The 19,790-nt window shown below is 42.0% G+C and overlaps 1 protein-coding gene across 25 annotated transcripts in view; it reads left to right on the forward strand.

Moving 5' to 3' along the window:
- The window catches only part of nrxn1a (neurexin 1a), a 118,570-nt gene that overhangs the window by 38,946 nt on the left and 59,834 nt on the right, over positions 1 to 19,790 (forward strand). For 20 of the 25 annotated variants that reach the window (XM_028955405.1, XM_028955421.1, XM_028955422.1 and 17 more), the window contains 5 exons: positions 8,200 to 8,501; positions 9,536 to 9,559; positions 11,594 to 11,755; positions 14,596 to 15,040; positions 18,915 to 19,298. In XM_028955405.1, the coding sequence (XP_028811238.1) occupies positions 8,200 to 8,501; positions 9,536 to 9,559; positions 11,594 to 11,755; positions 14,596 to 15,040; positions 18,915 to 19,298 (1,317 nt within the window). The remainder of the gene's footprint in view (positions 1 to 8,199; positions 8,502 to 9,535; positions 9,560 to 11,593; positions 11,756 to 14,595; positions 15,041 to 18,914; positions 19,299 to 19,790) is intronic. The other 5 variants (XM_028955425.1, XM_028955426.1, XM_028955409.1 and 2 more) reach the window with 1 other exon arrangement.

Consider the following 19,790-nt stretch of genomic DNA (forward strand, 5'->3'; position numbering starts at 1 on the left):
GAAGCTGCATTTCCTTTCAGACTTATGCAATGAGTAAACAGTCGAAGCATGAAATGAACGATTGGAAAATTTGAAAGACACAAAATTATGTAGATTAATTGAAGGGGAGAGAAGGCCTTATCTGTGAGAAACAGTTCTTTTCCCTGAGCTCATCTCTGCCAGTTTTTCTTTTTTTTTCCATTATGGATCATGAGTCACATTCATAAACCTCTACCTGAGGTGGTGTGGAATGAGAGGGAGGAGTCGAGAGCTTTGGGAAATGAGGGTGATTTCCACAGCAGCGTCCCTTGTGATCTTGGATATTTAGAGTCTTGGTTCCGTGCCTCTTGTTTCACGAGAGCCTTACCGTACAATTTGATTTCTGTAGGGTAAGGGTGAAATTTGATTGGTTCCGGAGTATGAAAGCTCACAGGATCCTGAATAAAATGCTTTTAAATGAGTCATCTTGTCCATGTGAGGAAAAGTTTATGCTGTTGCTACAGTGCACAGACACACAGGAAAAGGTGGGGGAAAAAAAGTGAAGTGATTGTCATTGTGAAACACTGCAGCAAAGCACACGGTGCAAAGAACAAAATATGTCCTCTGCTTTTAACCATCACCCTTGGTGAGCAGTGGGCAGCCATGACAAGCGCCCGGAAGCAGTTTTGTTTTGCTCAGTGGCACCTCAGTGACATTTTGGCGGGTCAGGATTCGAACCAGCAACCTTCTGAATATGGGGGCGAATATTCTTAACTAGGCCACCACTGCCCCAGTAATGTGTAATGTGCTTCTCAATTTGGAAGGCATTACTCAACCAATTTATGTTTCATTCAAAACTGAATCATCACTTGACACCATAACATGGTCACTGTCTTTATTCTTTTATGATTTTTGATACCACATTAAGTGTATTAAAAATACAATTAAGTCAGACAAAAGCAGAGTAGATCTTTCCATTAAGTCTCTTGAAACCATGACATCTTCTTACGAATCAGTCACCAACAGACGGCGTGACATCCTTTTCATGGTGGGGGTTTTGCCATGTAGTGACACCAACATGTCCACCAACCTCGTGGGATCAGGGATATTTTACGATTTTCCTTTTGATCTGCCGAGTTGCAGCACAGGGGTTGAGCGTTGTTGTGCTAGAGGTCTCTAAAGGGTCCTTTTGCCCTCCGAGCCAACAATTACCATTTACTGTGGTAGCGTGATGGGACGAAGGGGAAATTAGATACAGGCTGTCAGATAGTAGGGCAGTGGGGTCATATGCATGAACGCTGAGGGGAGACTCTGCATCGTATTATCTTATTATCATATTCAATACTGCTAAAAATAACAGCGCTGAGAAGACACCTTTACTCTGTGGAATTAAATACACTCTACTGAAGCTTTTTGGATGCTGCCTTGGTCTCGTATCACAGACGCTTACTCTAAGGGTATGCTCTTTTGAATGAGGGTGGGTCCATGACTTTGTGTTAGATGGAGCAGGAACTTTTCAAGTGTGAAGCAAGTGCCAGCCAATCAAATTTGTTTCTACAAATTTCACAGCTAAGGTGCTACACAATCAGTTGCATTCATGCAAATTACCTAGCTCAAGCCCCAGCCAATCAGTTGCGTTTAGGCAAAATTTGTCCTTTTTAAAAATGAACACAACCAATTACAGCTCCTGAAGTGCCTGCTGAACAACGATTGTTTGCTGCACTGACGTGTACATGTGAGTGTACAGTAGTATCATTGAAGTAATATGATTTCTTTGATTTATTGCCTACTTATTGTTTGGTACCTTGTTGACCAAGCTAGTACTCTCCAGGGCATTGACCATTCAATGATCAGTGTCAGGTTCTGCTATTTGTTCCATTACTCAACATTGCAGCCAGACACATCTAGAAAATGTTATTTATGTACAAAACAGATTTGCTATTACTATGAGGCAAAATCTTGTTTCATATTCATGGTATGGTTTATTTCCACTAGAGCAAAGGGAATCTGCTTCCTATCACCACAGCAGCATGGGCTGTGTCTGCAGAAAACACTGTTTATTGTCAGTGCATTGGTTTATTTAGACTCGGAACAAAGAGGGAATTGTTTGTAGTTCTTTAGCTTCATGCCCAATTTTTAGCCTTTAAAAATTCTATTTCGAATGCCAACAGCGAGAAACAGTCTTCCCTGCATCATCTCAAAAGTCTGAGGGATCGTGATCTAATTGGCCTCAGCCCAGCAAATTTACTCTTCAACTGCCTTGAGATGATAATTTGTCTTTCTTTACTGTCCGTCCCTTATTGAACGATTTCATCTTGCATATTGAACGAAGTCATCTTGCATAGCCTTATACCACGTTTGGTACCAAATTAAATATGAAGTTCTTCCAGACTCCATTTTTCTATTCTGTTTTCACTTCCCTACAGTGCACGCCATTTGTTGTTTTCCTGCATTCCATCTCGCTGAAGTGCTGTTATTTTAAGGCAGGGAGGGTGTGTTGGCAGGAGACAGAGACATATGGAGGAACATCCGTGAAAGGAGGAGGGCTGCTGATTTGATGCTCTATTGAGGTGGATTGCTGTGACAGGTCGGACAGAGCCCCGCACAAGATGGAGGACTTTCCAAACATGAAAAAAGGAAAAAAAGCTAATGTGTACATGTGAAGCAGGTTGGGGGACTTTAAAGCAACCAAATAATCAATGCAAGGATTCTCATATGCGTGCACTTTGCAGACACTGCAGACCACGCCACTGTCATTTCCATTGGTATTTTAGTGCGACATATCATCATTGCATATTCATATACTATTTTTAATGTGACCTTTAAATGCTTAATTAACACTCATTTAAATCTCTTTGTTCTTAAGCTAATGTAGTGGAGTTTTTCAGTGCCTGTTCACTCCCACTTTTTCAGTGCATGTTTAATGACATTGTTTTTTGCTGTTGGTGGCACATAGCCACTGGTGTATATTTAGCTTGGGTAATTGCGGTGTTATTATCTGCTGTTGTTGTCGCTGTCGTTGTTTTTCTTGGTGTAGTTAGATTGGGACTTCGCAGTAGCTGTGCCTCGGCTCTCATTAACAACTGAGCCATCATCTCACGGCAAACAAGCTTCTTCGGCAGCCGTGTCACACAGAGTGTTCCCCCGTCTTTCTTGTCTTTACACACGGTGGCTGTAGATAAGATAAAAGTCTGTGCAAAGATTTGCTAAAAGTCTTTAAAACACAATTAAATAGCTTCATCATCAGTAAGCCTTTCTTATTACTGCATCCATGAGATACTATTATTACAACTTTAAATGTATTCTAGAATAATACATTTATAAAATCACACGCAGCTGTCTAGATTTGAGTTATTTAATGACTGCAAAATGTATATCAAAGCTTGGACTATAACTATAAATTGTAATATGTGACTATTTCTTGTCAGGGCTACATCCCAGCTTGTAACCTGACACTATAAACTAAATGTCTGTCCATTACATTCCAGCGTCAATAAATTCGTCACAGAACCGTTATGGGCTCGCCAAACAGCTTTCGGTCCGTTGTGCTGACAAATTTCCACCTCGTTGCCAGTTCTAGGCCTCCGTTTTCAGTCATCGTGGGCGAGGCCTGTTGTTGATGTTCAGATGAATTTTTCCCTCCAAGGAAAATAATGTTTCATCAGCAGAGTCCAATAATTAACGTGGTAATGGAACCGCGCTGCACCATTTCACTCTGCTTTACCTGAAATGTGACCGAAAACATTTACATTCACATACCTTTAATTTTGCGTTGAGCAAATTAGGGAAAAAAGAGAAATGTCAGTAATGTAATGAGTTTATGTTGCCAGTAATGATTAATGTGCCTGTTTGCAAGTAGCTATTTCCATCTCTCCTGCTGTGCTACATTAACATTGTGTGACTTGTAATTGGTGTAGGTTATTTGATGCATAATTAACATCCTTTACCGAAGGGCCCTGATAAAGAACCACGGGACATGAAGAAACCTGCGGAAATGCATTCATATCGTGGAACCTGGAACTGAGTTTAGTTGCCCAGTGCTTCTCGCCTGTCCACAACCAGGAACTGTGGGTGGCCCCATTTATTAGGCCGCTCGCTGTATCATGTTGGGCAGAGAAATGCTAAATAACACATTAGGAATCAGGCAGCCTGTAGCACGGCTAATGATGCATCTCTGTCCTGACAAGCCTGCATCACTCACAACTGCTTCATTAACAGTGACACCGTCGTCAGATGGGGTCTGTACTTTTTCCTCCTAATTAGCTTTATTTCGTGACCCGTGGGGTGCTGAAGAAAAGCGGCTCCGCCGGCGTACCAGTGAAGTTTAAGACAGCTCTGATGAAAAGGCCAGCGTCTGTGGCGCGGGGGTCATGCTGGCTCCAGGATGTTGTCTGAAGATATTTTTGATGCGAGCTTGTGCGAGCTCCAGAGTGACCCCCTTACCAAAGCATCCTAGGGCTTAGCAACAGTTGTCTTACAGGTTAATAAACATAATGTGATCCACTGAACCTTTTTTGGTTTGCGCGATTCATTCGTTCGTGCCACTTCAAATTTCCCCCGGAGATGTGCCACGTTTTTGAAAGATTGCATTGATAAGCCGATTATAGATCGCCATGTTATTTTATCAGGATATCTTTGAGGCACTGAAGTACTAAAACAACTAGATGCATAATGTGCTAACTTCTGATTACTTTGGCTGCGCCCCCATTTAACATAGTCTGGGGAAATATGGAGAATCCCACATAAACCTATACCATACAGACAAAGTACACACTTAAAGGAAATGGTAAAAAAAAAAGTAAATATGACCCATGGTACTAAGTAACATAAAGTGCTTGAATTGTATTAAGTGATGTGTTGGTGGAAGCTACTGAGAAACTGGGAAGAATTCTTGAGATCACAGCAATTCTTTTGCACTATGAACCCCTTCAAAAATGACATTTTAATCCAGGAGGTTTTGAAATGGCCCTGCTATTCCTTTAACTGAATCAAATCCTTGTAATGGTTGCCAATAACATCTGACAATAGTTATTTCTGCAGTGAGGGACAGGGACTGGGAAATGGAAGGCGGACAGAGCTTAGCATTATCTGACATAAGCACTGATGTTATCTCCAAATGACACGTTTCAAGTGCAGTGCTCACCGTTGCCATATCACCAAAATACAGAAAAATGGAGCTGCGTGATGAGAAAGACTTGCGCCAGGGATGTCACTGGAAATGGAGATTGGATTTCCTAAGTGTAGGCCGCAGAGATTCTCATTTAGCGCGGGGATGAGAGGTTTTCGGATGAATGATGCGATAGCGAATGACACCGCACATTTCCCAGAGAACATTCGGTGATCCGCGTGGCGATAAAGTGCTCGGGAGGGTTCTGCGGCGGTGGCTGAGGGCACCTGTGCGCGACGAGTTATTCTTGGGCCTCTCCTGTAAAAACCGGCCTTGGCTCCGTGTGCGGTGATCTCTCAGCCCATGCGACTCTGTGGGCATCTTCCTGTGCGCCGTCATATTAGCGCTGAGTCAGCGACCTCCACAGAAGAGGTGGAGCAAAGCCAAATGCGGCTTTGGGTTTCGGTCCACGGAGCAAGTGTGTGCCGGGCGAACGGGCTTGTGTGTGTGTGTGTGTGTGTGTGTGTGTGTGAGGGGGCTGGCGTTTGCTGAGCCCAGTGCAGTATGTGTGTAACTGTTGGCAGAGAACAGTACACCAACAGCGTAAATCCTCCCTGCATCACTTCTGAAAACAAAGATAATCCAGACTGCACCTGTATGCTTTACAATCCACTAGCCATGTTTTACATGTATTGATTTATGGCAATTTTGAACAGGCCGAGTCTGGCCGTTCAATTCAAATTCTGCTGATAGATACTTATTCAAAATACTATTGAATTTTGCATTGCACTGCTTTCGGCCTAAAAAACAAGCTGTGCCAGTCATACTGATACGCTGAAGTATTTATATTCAGATATTTAAATAAAGATGAACAATTAAGAGTCTAATATATATTAAAATTACTTATTAAGCCCACAAGCAATGAAATACAGACAAACACTTGATGCTAAAAATAGACATACATTAAATAAAACTATTAACACTTTTATCCATACTGAAACTGGCCACTGACCGGTGTAGTCTTGCTCTGCAGACTGGTAAGAGTTAAAAGTAGACGTTTTAAGTAGCTCATTTGTAACTGTGTGACTGTAGTTAGTATTTGGGGAGTACGGTGTCTGCGGGTGTCTCAGGGAAGCACCGATACACAGGCAGCAGTTGATCTTGGTGAGTGATTGGGTAATTATAGACTGATGTGTGTGGCTGCTTTTATTTATGGTCATCATCATTAAGGACCTTGGTGCCCTTGTAGGAACAGGATGGATCGCTTGAGCATGACGTGTGTGAGTTCAATTTTGATTTTTTTTTAGGCTTACAGAGAGAAAAATATATTGTTTTTCAACCCCTTTTAGTCATATAAGCATTGGTTTAGGTCCCTGACCTTTACTGCTTCTTTATACTTTATACTTTAATTTTGGATACTTATTTAATACTATACATGTAACTGGATAACAGTGTAACTGGAACTGGGGCTGTGCAGGAAAATGTATTTTGCAATATAATTTATAGAATGACAATCTTTTTCATAGAGGGGATGTCTGACTTGATGAATTTGCTTTGTGAGAAACATTTTCTGCAATTCTATAATGAAGAAAAATATAAATGTAAATGTAAAACAAACAAATAAATTGGAAGTCTATTTGTAATGGTGAATTCATGGAAACCCTTCTCTACAGTTTAAAGTTTGAAGAATGGCACAAATACTGTTTTTCCACAAAGTTTGAACAAAGTCCCCAAAATAACATTTCCATGGCATTTCAGACCTGTTACAAAAGGACCTGCTGAGATCATTTTAGTGATGCTCTTGTTAACAAGAGTTAACAAGAGTGTTGAAGAGCACAAGGCTGGAGATCATTGACTGAGTTAGAATAGTATACTGGATGATTTAAAAGGAGGGTGATGCTTCAACAAATCATTGTTCTTCCTCTGTTAACCATGGTTACCTGCAAGGAAACATGTGAAGTCATCATTGTGTCACATAAAAAGTGCTTCACAGGCAAGGATATTGCTGCTGGTAAGATTGCGCCTAAATCAACCATTTATCGGATCATCAAAAACTTCAAGGAGAGAAGTTAAGTGTTGTGAAGAACCCCGAGAATGCATCATGAGACTATTCATGTGGGGCTGCTTCTCATCCAAACTTTAATCACTGATTATGGAGGAATGGGTTGCCATCAGTCTGGATTTGGCCCATAAGTTGATTGACAGCATGTCATGGCGAGTTGCAGAGGTCTTGAAAGAAAAGTGCCTGCAGATATTGACTCTTTGCATAAACTTGATGTAATTGTCAATAAAAGCCTTTGAAATTAATAAAATGATTGTTATTGTAATTCAATACAACACAGAAAAAAACACTAACGCAGCAAACTTTGTGAAAACAAGTATTTGTGTCGTTCTCAATACAATAGAGGTTAAGGAAGCGGCCCCGTAATCAGAAGGTTTCCGGTTCAAAATCCGATCCGCCAAGGTGTCACTGAGGTGCCACTGAGCAAAGCACCGTCCCCACACACTGCTCCCCGGGCGCCTGTCATGGCTGCCCACTGCTCACTCAGGGTGATGGGTTAACTGCAGAGGACAAATTTCATGGTGTGCACCGTGTGCTGTGCTGCTGTGTATCACATGTGACAAACACTTCACTTTTTAACAAATTCATACTGGTATACCTTCTACATCATTAATAGCAACCATTCCTGTATCCTGTATCTGTCATGAAGAAGGGAAACTTTCTACCCGTTTTTTGTTCAAAATGGGAGGAGCTTGATGATTGACGGCTCTCATGCATGCTGCTTCCTCATTCTGGTTGATGCAAACCCGCATCCATCAATACATACATACATACATACATCATTAAAGGTCATGTTTCTTTATTTTTTTATCTATTTATGTATGTAAACCATAAGGACTTTGGTTTTTGATCTTATACTAGCAAACAAGCTTTGAAAATAGTGCCCACTGTGTTTTGAAGCTAGTGTCCTCACACCAGTCTGTACTGTGAACTACCTTTCAAACACTAAAGGTCGTCTACATAACACAGAACTGGAGTATAAGATGTTGGACGTGAGATATTCTGAGCAGTTCCACTACTCGAACGTTACTTACTCAAATATTTCTGTCTCCCCTCCCTCTTTTGTCTGCAGCGAGAGAAGAGTACGTCGCCACCTTCAAGGGCTCGGAGTACTTCTGCTACGACCTGTCGCCCAACCCCATTCAGAGCAGCAGCGATGAGATCACCCTTTCCTTCAAGACCCTGCAGAGGAACGGCCTGATGCTTCACACGGGGAAATCAGCCGACTATGTCAACCTGGCGCTGAAGAACGGCGCCGTCTCTCTGGTCATCAACTTGGGCTCTGGGGCTTTTGAGGCTCTGGTGGAGCCCGTGAACGGGAAATTTAATGACAATGCCTGGCATGATGTGAAGGTTACCAGGAACCTGCGGCAGGTAACCAGGCAGGATTGCCAGAGAATCATTGCCAAATCCCAAATGAAGCATGTGCATAGAAAGTACTGAAGCTCTATAGCAGTAACATGGAGCCCCTTAGTATTAATGCAATTCAATTTAGAATTAATACAAAGAAATCATAATAATAATTATTACCTATAAACCTATTCCCAGGGGCTCCCAGGACCCCATCCAGATATCGGTTCTATGTTCCAATCTGTAACGGCACAGTTTACAGGAGCTGTCTATGGTCCTGAACGCTGGAATTATGGGGCTTTAAAAAGACTTGCCCTACTAGCAATATCATGTTTTCATGATATTCATGCAAAAGTTATGCTGTTTCTCAGTTTACATTATATAAATATGACACTTTATAAAATATATATAATACTGTTATTGATTTATTATATATATACTAGCAAGGTATGTGCATATGGAATATTCACTATAGAAAATTGTATTGTATTGAAAATTAAATAAGATGTGAACATGGTAGTGTCACAACAGACACATCTGTAAAACCTACGGGAGAAGCTGAATCCTTTCTCAACAGCGTGAGGGAATGGTCTCGCGAACAAGCATTTTCCCGAGTGTCTAATGAATGTTTGTGTAATCACTCGCATGTAATTACGAACAGACAGCATCAAAAATATTTGGGCAGGTAATTAGGAATGTTTGATGTCTGTCAATTACGAGATCAGAAAGCAAACACCAGCGTGCGAGTAGACAGAGTAACTCCGTGTGCGGTGTGAGACAGATTCTCTTAAATAGGATCTGTTTTGGGAGGTTATTGGTACCAGTCTCTAGTCTGCTTCTCTTCTGTTGTTCTCCTTGTTTTGCCTTTCCTGAACGAAACCAAAAAAAAAAAACTAACCTTTCATCCATGGAATGTATCATTCTACTAACCAAATACCTTTTAACTTGCAACGCTGACTCTACTAACCTTGGCAAGAGACCATCATATCTTTTTGAGTGAGGAACGGTGTTCTTTTCACAGTTTTTTAATTTCCTTTCTCCCCCCCTTTTCCACAAAGCATTCAGGCATTGGACACGCTATGGTAAACAAACTACATTGTTCGGTAGATATCATTCTAATTGTTTCTTAGTTTGGGTTTGCCGTGTGTCTATTTTCCTTTTTTTGAACCGTAGACATCAATACTAAACAAAAAAAGGGGGAAACTGCGGTTGGTACTACTTTACGCTTATTTCCCCTCTCCCGAATTCCCTTTTTTCAGTCCAACTTCTTTCATTCACTTTGGTTTTTTTCTTTATCAGCCGTTTCGTCCCCCTCACCCCTTCAGGTTTTTTTTCTCTCTCTCTCTCTCAATTTCATTTTATTTTTGCATTACACTGTGACTCACTGGTCTCTCCTGACTGGCCCAGCATTTTTGCGTGTAATTGGTCCAGCCAGTGCTTTGACCTATCAACTTGCATGGCCTGAGCTGTGGTCACTGACTACTACTCACATGAACATCGGAAGCCCATTTATGACTAACAGGAGTGGCCATATCTCCCCCATCGTCCCTCCACTCACTTTTAATTTGAATCAGCATGCTCATGCATGCGTTCACCGCTGTGATTGGTCTCGTTAGCTGCGCGTGTGCAATTTGCAAAACCTTTTGCTTTTGCCATTGTTTGCACGTGAAGAGGAAACAACACGAATGCATGCTTCATCCAGTCAAGTTTCAATGGCACTTGGCTGTTCTCTTTTTTTGTTGTTGTTGTTGTTGTTATTAATAATTTTGTTGTCCTAACACAGTGGCATGTCGTATTTTTCTCACGTCATTTGGTACACTGATAGCAGCACTTATTGTGCACAGCCAATACTAACACCCACAGCACATACCTACTAACACCATTTTTGTGTCTGCTGATTTTACGTTTGTGTACTGGCAATACTAACACTAATACTAATACTAATACTTGCAAAATCCGCTAAAACTCCCTAAAGTAAAAGCCCTGAAATGAACCGTTGGCTTTCTCACTGCAAAGGCTCATTAGATGTGAAATAAACGTGTTGGAAGTTGCCACGTCCTTTCAATAAAGCCACGTATTCACTTCAACAGTTACTAACATTTCTCATTCATTCCATACACTAGGATCGCACAAGGAACATGGTCGTCATGGAGAGGAATGCTGTCAGGAGACTGCCGATCATTGATGCAGTTGTATATTTAACCTAGACTTTTAGGTAGACTTCCAATCTTCTGCCTGTGTTGGGATGCATTCGGATATGGGCGTTTGAATGTGAGCATACAAAAAAAAAACGTAAAACAGATACATTAGTTTAGTTTCCATGGTCCTAGCTCATTCGTGAGACTGTTTCTAGTCTATAGTCTGAAGGTGAGAACTGTGAGTATGAAAGCTGTTTTTCAAACCCTGGAGTGGACAAGGAAGCATGCCCAAGAACCACCTGGAGAAAGTGGCCGGTGTTTGGTTTCAAACAACTTGTTGGTGTAGGTGAGAATGCAGACCATGCCCATGAAGTACATCTATGTTTACATTCATGAGGCCTGTATTCAAGTGCTTTGAAGTGAATAACATTAATAGTGAATACATATTCTAATACAGCACATACCGCTACTGTCAGTAAACAAAAAAATTAAATAGTTTCGGTCTCGGTTGTGCATGTGAGACCGTTTCAGTAATATTCACCAGGATATTACTACCCATGTTTGATCTATTTATGGAACATTTATGTGTCTCAGGCCCTTCAACATCACATCTAATCAAGGTTTTACAGTGAGAAAGCCACGCCTTTTCAGGCCTAAGACTAACCCATATGCAGTGGATATCAAAAGTCTGGATATTAAAAGGCTGAATTGATGTAAAGAGAGATGATCCTGGACCTGGTCATACTTTTGAAAATCTCTGTAAAGGCATAGCAGACTAGAATGTGACACCAAATGGAAATTTAAAAAGACAAATGACAGACATGAAAATGGGTTTACACAAAAAAGAAACACTCAAACAGAACTAGAAATGAACCAACACAATGCCCAATTCCTTACGAGGGAACCCAAAAGCCCTATAACAAGAATTAAAGGTACATGTGAGTATAGCGTGTCCTTTCCCTGTGCTTTGTTGTCTAGGTAACAATATCTGTGGATGGAATTCTCACCACCACTGGATATACACAAGAGGACTACACCATGCTAGGCTCCGACGACTTTTTCTATGTCGGAGGAAGCCCGAGCACTGCTGATCTCCCAGGATCTCCTGTTAGTAACAACTTTATGGGATGCCTCAAAGAGGTAAAGGCCACTGCCTTTTAATGCATTTGTCATGGGGACATAATTATTGTTATTAATTGTTATACTATTACTGTAAGAAAATAAAAACATGACATATGTTTGTCTTTACTTTCCTCATTTATGTAATTATGGACAGTAATGAGCAAATTTAATTGGTGTGAATGATATGGACATATTTCCCTTGTGGACTGTGCATGTCTACAACAATAGTTATATAAAATATTTGTGCTGTTGCTGAGTGGTATGTTCATTGTTCATAGTACTTAAAGGCAAAAAAAAGCAACTATATTATTCAGTGGTAAAGGGCAATGCAAAGAGAAGAGAGTTGCATCATGTGCATCTTTCGTGTTTAGTGCCCACTGTGTTATGCCTCACTGCGACTCAACACAGTAGAGCATGGTCCCCCACAATGGTGCTAGCAGCCTAGGCCTCTGAGTGGCACTTTAAAACCCCTACAATCAATGCACATGTCAGAAAAGGGAAAGGTTGTTGGTCCGATGCCTTGTCAGGACCCCTCATGTCATGTGTAATCTTCCCCTGATTCTCAGTTTTGTTGCTTTTTGTTGTCATTTGTGCTGATTAGTTGGTCTAACTGGAGGTAGAAGACCTGAGACCAGAGACGTGCTAATGCTGAATGCGCTGCCAATAATCCGCTCTAAGAGGATTCGCCTTTCATCCTCTTTTTTTATGCTCATCCACACCCACATCAATACTACTAATATAATGACCAATCCCAGAAAGCTGATTGTCTTTACTCTGTGTATATATGTTAAGACTGAATTGTTTAAGTAAGCGTCTGTGTGTCCAATGAATTTGTCTGCGTCATTTCTTTTCGTACAGTGAAATGTGCAACGTGACAGAAAGTGGCTGCGTAGCCACGCGAGTGTTCGATTAATTCCAAAGCATAGTGCTTTTTGCGTGAAGCTCATCCATCATTAGTGTTTATTTTCATCTCTGGCTCCTCATGGGCCCTTGGTCAGCATTTTTCACTCCCCCAGTCCTTGGGATCCTGTGACGCTGACAGATGTTGAGTCCGGGCCACTGCTAATTTCTTTTCTTTTTTTTTTCGTCTCTCTACTTTATTTCTTTCCACTTTTTGGCCAGATTAGGTAATTATTCAATTTATTGTTATTTTATGGCCATGATTTTGTGCAAGAGTTGCCTCCCCGAGTCGTTCCTTTTCATCCAACAGCATGTTTCATGAATTTCTAGTGTCACTGATGGAGAAACAGCAACGCTCGAGGGCGAGTTCTCTGAAAACACTAAAGTAGCCCCATAGGTTGTTGTGGTCACTGTAGCAGTGAAGGGAAGTTTGCCAAGGAATGAGCCAATCGTGTTCACAGAGGCGCCCAGCCAAAAGGCGATGCTTGGTTTTCAACCTGTAATCTCAGCTGCTTAACCTCTCACTTTATGTTTTATTGCAGAAACTTTCCCCATGTGTGTTTATGATGAGGGATAAAAGAACAAGTAACTGATAAGAGAGAGAAAAAAATGTCATGGCTCGTTAATTGCTGGAATGGCACTAGTGCCTCTTGGTCTGATTGGTGTTTCTGAAGCATCATCAATATCCTTTTATTGCATCCGCATTCCATTATCTTCTTCCTGGCAATGTCTCAAATGAAATCGAAACTGAATTAAAAGAGCACTATATTGAACACTTCACAGTCAGCTGCTTAGTTTAAATCACAGGGTTTCAGTCTTTTGATGAGAATCGAGAGAAGAAAAAATAACCCTTTGCAATCACAGGGTCATGCAATGAAAGAAGGCTATAGATCCAGAGCATGCGAATCCAGATGGTTTTGTGCACTTAAAAGCTTTTCACACACAGGCCTATCCATGATACATCATAAAGGAAAACATAGGCACACAGTATCATTATATTCATTTTCTGTTCTGTTCATTTCTTGGATTTTCAGAACATGTGTTGCCAGGTTTTGCATAAAATGTTAAAGGGTCGAAGTCTTACAGAAGACTGAAAATAACTTCTGGACCCCACATTCAAGGTGTCATTCTATTTTCGATAGTAATGAGAGCAGATCTTATATTTTTGTTCCTTTAACAAGCACCAATCAGCCACAACATTAAAACCACATCATGCCCAAGTTAGCTCTGAACCATTGAGACATGGTTCCTTTGAAGGTGTGCTTTGCTGCATTTAGCTTCCTGTAACTGCCAATGTGGTGGCTCTATGGATCATAATTGATTTTCCTCGAGTATGGTGTAAAAGAAGTTGTGATTTATTAGACGAGTTGCTCCCAGCAGCGAAAAGCCACAGTGATGCACTGTATGTTCAGACCATCAATAAGGTTTTTACAAATTTAAGAATATTAGATCTTTTGTAGGATCAAAATGGGCCAATTGTTGACCAATTGGCAACCATGTCTCAGTTGTTCTTCCCATGACGGGTGAGGTTCAATTCACTTTATAATGAAAACACCCAACAAGACCTGCTGCCCAGGCATCTAGCATCACAATTTGTCTTGTCTGTTTCCCCGCTTCCTAATATATCCACCCCTTGACTAGTGCCTTAGAGTTTACCCATGTTATTTACTTTGTGTTTTTAGTTTGCTCTGTTAAACTAATCTATCTTTATGCTTATGATTAAATAGTTTATTTTTTTACTGTACTACAATGCTACTGACAGCAGGTTTGTTTGGCTTATTCACATTACGGGAATGCTAAAATATTAGATGTAACAGATTCATAAAATGTTTTTAGCTTTAGCCAGTGTTCACTTTTTTCAGTGTAGCGTCCAATATGTTTATTATTAATTATATAGCAATTGTGTGTGCACAGTTATAATTAAAGATTTTTCTTTTATTCCCTCCCAATCCTGAAAGGTTGTGTACAAAAACAACGATGTGAGACTGGAGCTTTCTCGACTGGCCAAGCAAGGTGATCCCAAGATGAAGGTTAGCGGGGTGGTGGCTTTCAAGTGTGAGAACGTGGCCACCCTGGACCCGGTCACCTTTGAGACGCCAGAGTCCTTCATTACGCTCAGCAAGTGGACAGCCAAAAAGGCTGGTTCTATTTCCTTTGATTTCCGCACCACTGAGCCCAATGGGCTTCTTCTCTTCAGCCACGGCAAACCCAAACAGCAGCAGCAGAAAGATCCAAAGGCTCCACAGACACTAAAGGTGGATTTTTTTGCCATTGAGATGCTGGACGGCCACCTCTATCTCCTCTTGGACATGGGCTCGGGCACCACCAAGACGCGGGCGGTAAACAAGAAAGTCAACGATGGAGAATGGTACCATGTAGACTTCCAGAGAGATGGAAGATCAGGTAAATGGCTTCTAAAAATGTACATTTAGTATGAGTCTTTTTCTGATTGTTTATGTTTAAATTTGAAAGTACAGACCTGTCCATACAGAATAGTAGATAGGTTTGGGAGGATTTTTTCCTAGTGCCGAATAAGGCAGCTAAAAGCATCCCTGTTTAAATATGAACTGGCTTCTAATCCCATCTCCTTTCATTCCTCGCATGGCCTTCTCTATCTGTGTTGTCATGGAAACCAGGGTTGGTTTCCTAAAGGGACTTCACTGCACAGAGCTGCCCAGTGAAGACATTTCATTCCTCTCTGCCCTACCCTCCGCAGACCCCTCTTCCTTCTGATTGCTCTCTGTGCCTGAAGTCAAAAGAATAACCTGTAGTTGCCGTCTGATTCTGTTTGAAACACATATGGAAGGGGGGGGAGGTTATTGATCTGTGGATATTGCTTTAGTGTGGATCTCTTATCTTCTCCTCTCTGGAGATAGAAATGCCGGTCACTTACATAAAAAAATGAGAGAGGATGGGAAAGAAGGAGAGAGACAAAGAAAGAGAAAGAGAGAGCAATTTAAAATGCCTCGGTTAAAGGTGATATTATATGTAAAAATGTATATATTTGTAAAAATTCCTGGACAACCTAGGCAAGTTGAAAATGAATCTCGAAATTTGATCACACAGCTTTTCACCAGATTGTTGTAATCTCTGTGAAAAGCCATTGCCCCATTGCGGTGATTGGACTGGGCACGCAATGGAATTGAGGATAAAAAGTTGGCGGCCTTTAGAAATATGGAAGGTCCAGATAACCCGTGACAGATGGGACCTTCCCTCGTTGCCGAGTGGGACGGGCGACGCTGTGTCATTTCACTGGCTATCTGAAATTGGCTTCCTACAGAGGAGACCTAAGCGTCCATGCAATCAAAGGCTCCCTGCCTGTCCCGCTTCTCCCTGATGAAGCGTTGGTGCACTGGGGGAGCGCACCTCACCCCGCGGGGCGAAGCAAACGTATTAGCGGCGTTCTGCGGGGGTGGGGGAGGCGGGCCCACCAGAAGGCAGTGGCTCGCTGGGTAGCCCGTGAGCACGGAGTCAGGATGATGGAGCATGCTCATTAATGATGACCCCGGGGAGGTGTTTTGGCTGGTGCTCGGGGTGCCTTAAAGCCAAGTTCACATCGCAGGACAAGACGCGCGAGTCTGTATGCGGGGAGCAGGTGTAGTCCCACGTAGGTGTTGTCCGAAAAAACAGAGAAAAGCTGCTCTTTTATCCGAGGCCCAGAGATTTGTTGTCAGGCCTGAGTTACTGAGCCCCTGCCAGTGCTCTGGCACCATTTTGTGTCAGTGTCTCAGATGTGTGTGTTTTTTTTTATCCTTTTTATTTGTGCCTGTAAATAATGAATTCCCACTGTGGCTGCGCACTGAGTTTATGGAATCCCATTTAATCAGGGGAAGAGTTTGTCTGGCAGACGGGCTGCACGGGGCCGAAGCCGAGGGGCTGCATCTGAGCACTACATCACAAGATGGCAAGACATGGTGGATCTCGGCTGGGTTCATCCATTAAATGCCCACAGTGGACGATGATGCTAGAAATAAACCCCTCGATCCATGCACAAATCCATCACCAGCTGGACCCAATACACACACATACACAAATGCACACAGTGTATTTGTACCATTATACCATCTGCTAGAGATGTGAACCCTCATTGGTCTCGCAATCCGATTATGATTATCAATGCATCGATTAATAATGCATCACAATGCATCCCGTCAATTTTTTTACATTACTTCACATTATGTTTTCAAATACATCAGTGAGATTGAGTTAAGGCCTCGTTCACACGGACCTCTGAACCAGGCATTTTTCTGCACTCAGGTGAGCGCAGATAGAACGTGATCGTTTTTCTGCTCATTTGTGTGTCCACAGAGGCATTCAGCACCAGCAATCGGTTGTGGTTTATTTTTGAACCACATTGTATGTTTGTGGGCTCCTGCAGCCTGTGCGAAGTCTGACACAGTTATAGGTGAACTCCATGTGAACTTGCAATGAGCCCACCCAACACAGAGTTACAAGTTGTGTGCAGTGGATGCACACCAGTGGGAAACACTGTATAGGCCAAAGGCCAACCAAGGGAGTAATGGAAAGAACCAGGATAGGACTAGCAGGGCCCAGCAAGGCCACTGAAGTATGGTGAGGTTCAGAATGCCCCCGAAGAAGGCCCAACTGCCACAGCTGGGTGAACAATGCCTGATTGAGAATTGTTCGTAGCAGCTCATAACAATTTAGATTTATATTTACAGCATTTATCAGACGCCCTTATCCAGAGTGACTTACAATCAGTAGTTACAGGGACAGCCCCCCCGGAGACACTGTTAAGTGTCTTGCTCAGGGACACAATGGTAGTAAGTGGGATTTGAACCTGGGTCTTCTGGTTCAAAAGTTTCCCACTAGGCTACTACCACCCAATTGCTGACTCAAAAGGATATTAGCTGGGCATTTGCAGCCAGGAATTATGATGACAGATGTGTGATGACATTCACTGAACACACACACCTAAACATTATATATGTTGGGGACATATATAATGAGCTTAATATATGTATTGTGAGCACTTTTATTAGTACAGTGAAGTTATTTAAATGTTTTATGAATTCATCATTGTTGCATGCCAAAGCACACAGGCCTGTCCTTGAGGCACTTATAGTGGTGCCTCCCTTTCATCACTTAGTTGACTTCACACGAATCCTGGGAATGAGCATAAAAAACACATTTTAATCGTTTACCGTAGAAGAACATAGGTAAGACAAACTCACACACAGTTGCTGCAGTCTTTCGGGTTTTGAGGTTTTGATGGGGTTTTGAGGTTTACATTTAAGAAAAATGCATAAGAAAGCCCCAATGTGAGGACAGTTCCAGCTCCACTGAACATCATACTCATTCTTGCTGTGTTTTGTAGTTGCATTCAGTTGGCGTTTCACTGGCATTCACTTGACGTTGTCGCCAGAAAATCGCCAAGCAACGTCTTTATGATATAATGCCTTGATTATGAGATTAATTTCAACCCCCCTACCATCTACCACTATTCTTTTGTGATTCTAAAGGTTCATAGTAAATTTGTTCCCAGTTATAATATTTTAACCGTAGAGAATAACTTGACTTATCACGCTTTTAAGCTGTTCAGCTATGCAGGAATGAAAGCTCTGGCCTTGAATGCCAAGGCCACCATGCTCGTTCTGAGCCTTTCTGAACCGACCCTCATTAAGGAGGCGTTGTTTGTGCCTGAAAGCGAGAGTTGCAGGGCCGGGAACAGCAAAACATCGCTTAGCTTTTATTAGGAGTACTGCTTTTTTCTATTGAATTTTCGCACACTCCACATCGGACACTAATAAACAGGATCTGTTCATGGCAGGCTTTCTGTGCTAATCCCGCCATGCACTCTCCCCAATCATCGGAGTAATGGCTTTCCTTTTGTTACCGCCTTCAGGGTGTGAATAATGTTATAGAGGGGAAAATGCAGAATCACTCCGAAGCTTTATAAACGCGGGTTTGTGGCCAGTCAGTAGGAAACAGTGTGGGTGCTTTTGAGCGCATGAAAGAGATAGAGAGTGCTTAGTGTAGTGGGACAATTTGGAAGGGTAATTTAATCACCCTTCAGATAAATTAAAGGATGGACATTGCATTTGTTTGTGGAAATCAGGGCATGCTTCTTGTCATCCGTGGCTTCCCGCTTTTGGAAAAGATTTGATTAATCCTGCATTATGAAATCTTGTCAACTCTGTCTGAGAAATGGGCAGCTAAATAACCCACTATATTCCATTTCCTGTCTCTAATATTATTTTGATTTGATTTGTGAGATGATACTTTTTCTCTGTTTTCAACTTCCTTGTCGCTGCAGGTACCATTTCTGTAAATTCTGTCCGTACTGCCTACACGGCCCCCGGGGACAGTGAGATTCTGGATCTGGATGACCACCTTTACCTGGGTGGCTTACCAGAGGACCGGGCTGGACTGGTCTTCCCCACCGAGGTGTGGACGGCCCTGCTCAACTACGGCTATGTTGGCTGTGTGCGGGACCTATTCATGGACGGACAGAGCAAGGACATCAGGCGCATGGCTGAGACCCAACGGGCAGTGGGGGTGAAGCCATCATGTTCGAAAGAGGCACCCAAACAGTGCCTGAGCAACCCCTGCCTGAACAGCGGGATGTGCCGGGAGGGCTGGAACCGCTATGTCTGCGACTGCACCGGTACCGGCTACCTGGGTCGCTCCTGTGAACGAGGTGGGTCCTGCTGTTGGTGCTTATACACTTGTGTTACTTTAATTATCTCTCATTTTCCACTGAAATTGTTATTCACCCAAAGATTCTAGTGGATTGCAGAAATTTAGAATTTTGTGACAAAGGTCAATTGTTTTTATCATTTAATTCTTATGCTTTTATAAGTAAAAAGGAATGAGTTCATTTCAATTGTAATGGGGAATATGTTTTATGTTCATTTATCTTCATTTAATAGTTAAGGTTTAAAAAAACATGATAATTTTATAAATTGACTATTATGCAATACGTTCATGAAGCATTAACAAAATACATTTAATTGGCTTTATAACTATGCTTTTACAACATTAACCCCATAGATATACAGCACGAGGCCACATTTCATGTCCATTATTTTTTACAATTCAACAGCAGCACACTTGATGAGCTGCATATTAGATGATCAGCTCAACCAAATCTCTCCAAGCAAGGAGAAGCACTGCTGTGGACTCAACCCTC

This window comes from Denticeps clupeoides, chromosome 15, assembly GCF_900700375.1.
Source record: "Denticeps clupeoides chromosome 15, fDenClu1.1, whole genome shotgun sequence".
NCBI lineage: Eukaryota > Metazoa > Chordata > Actinopteri > Clupeiformes > Denticipitidae > Denticeps > Denticeps clupeoides.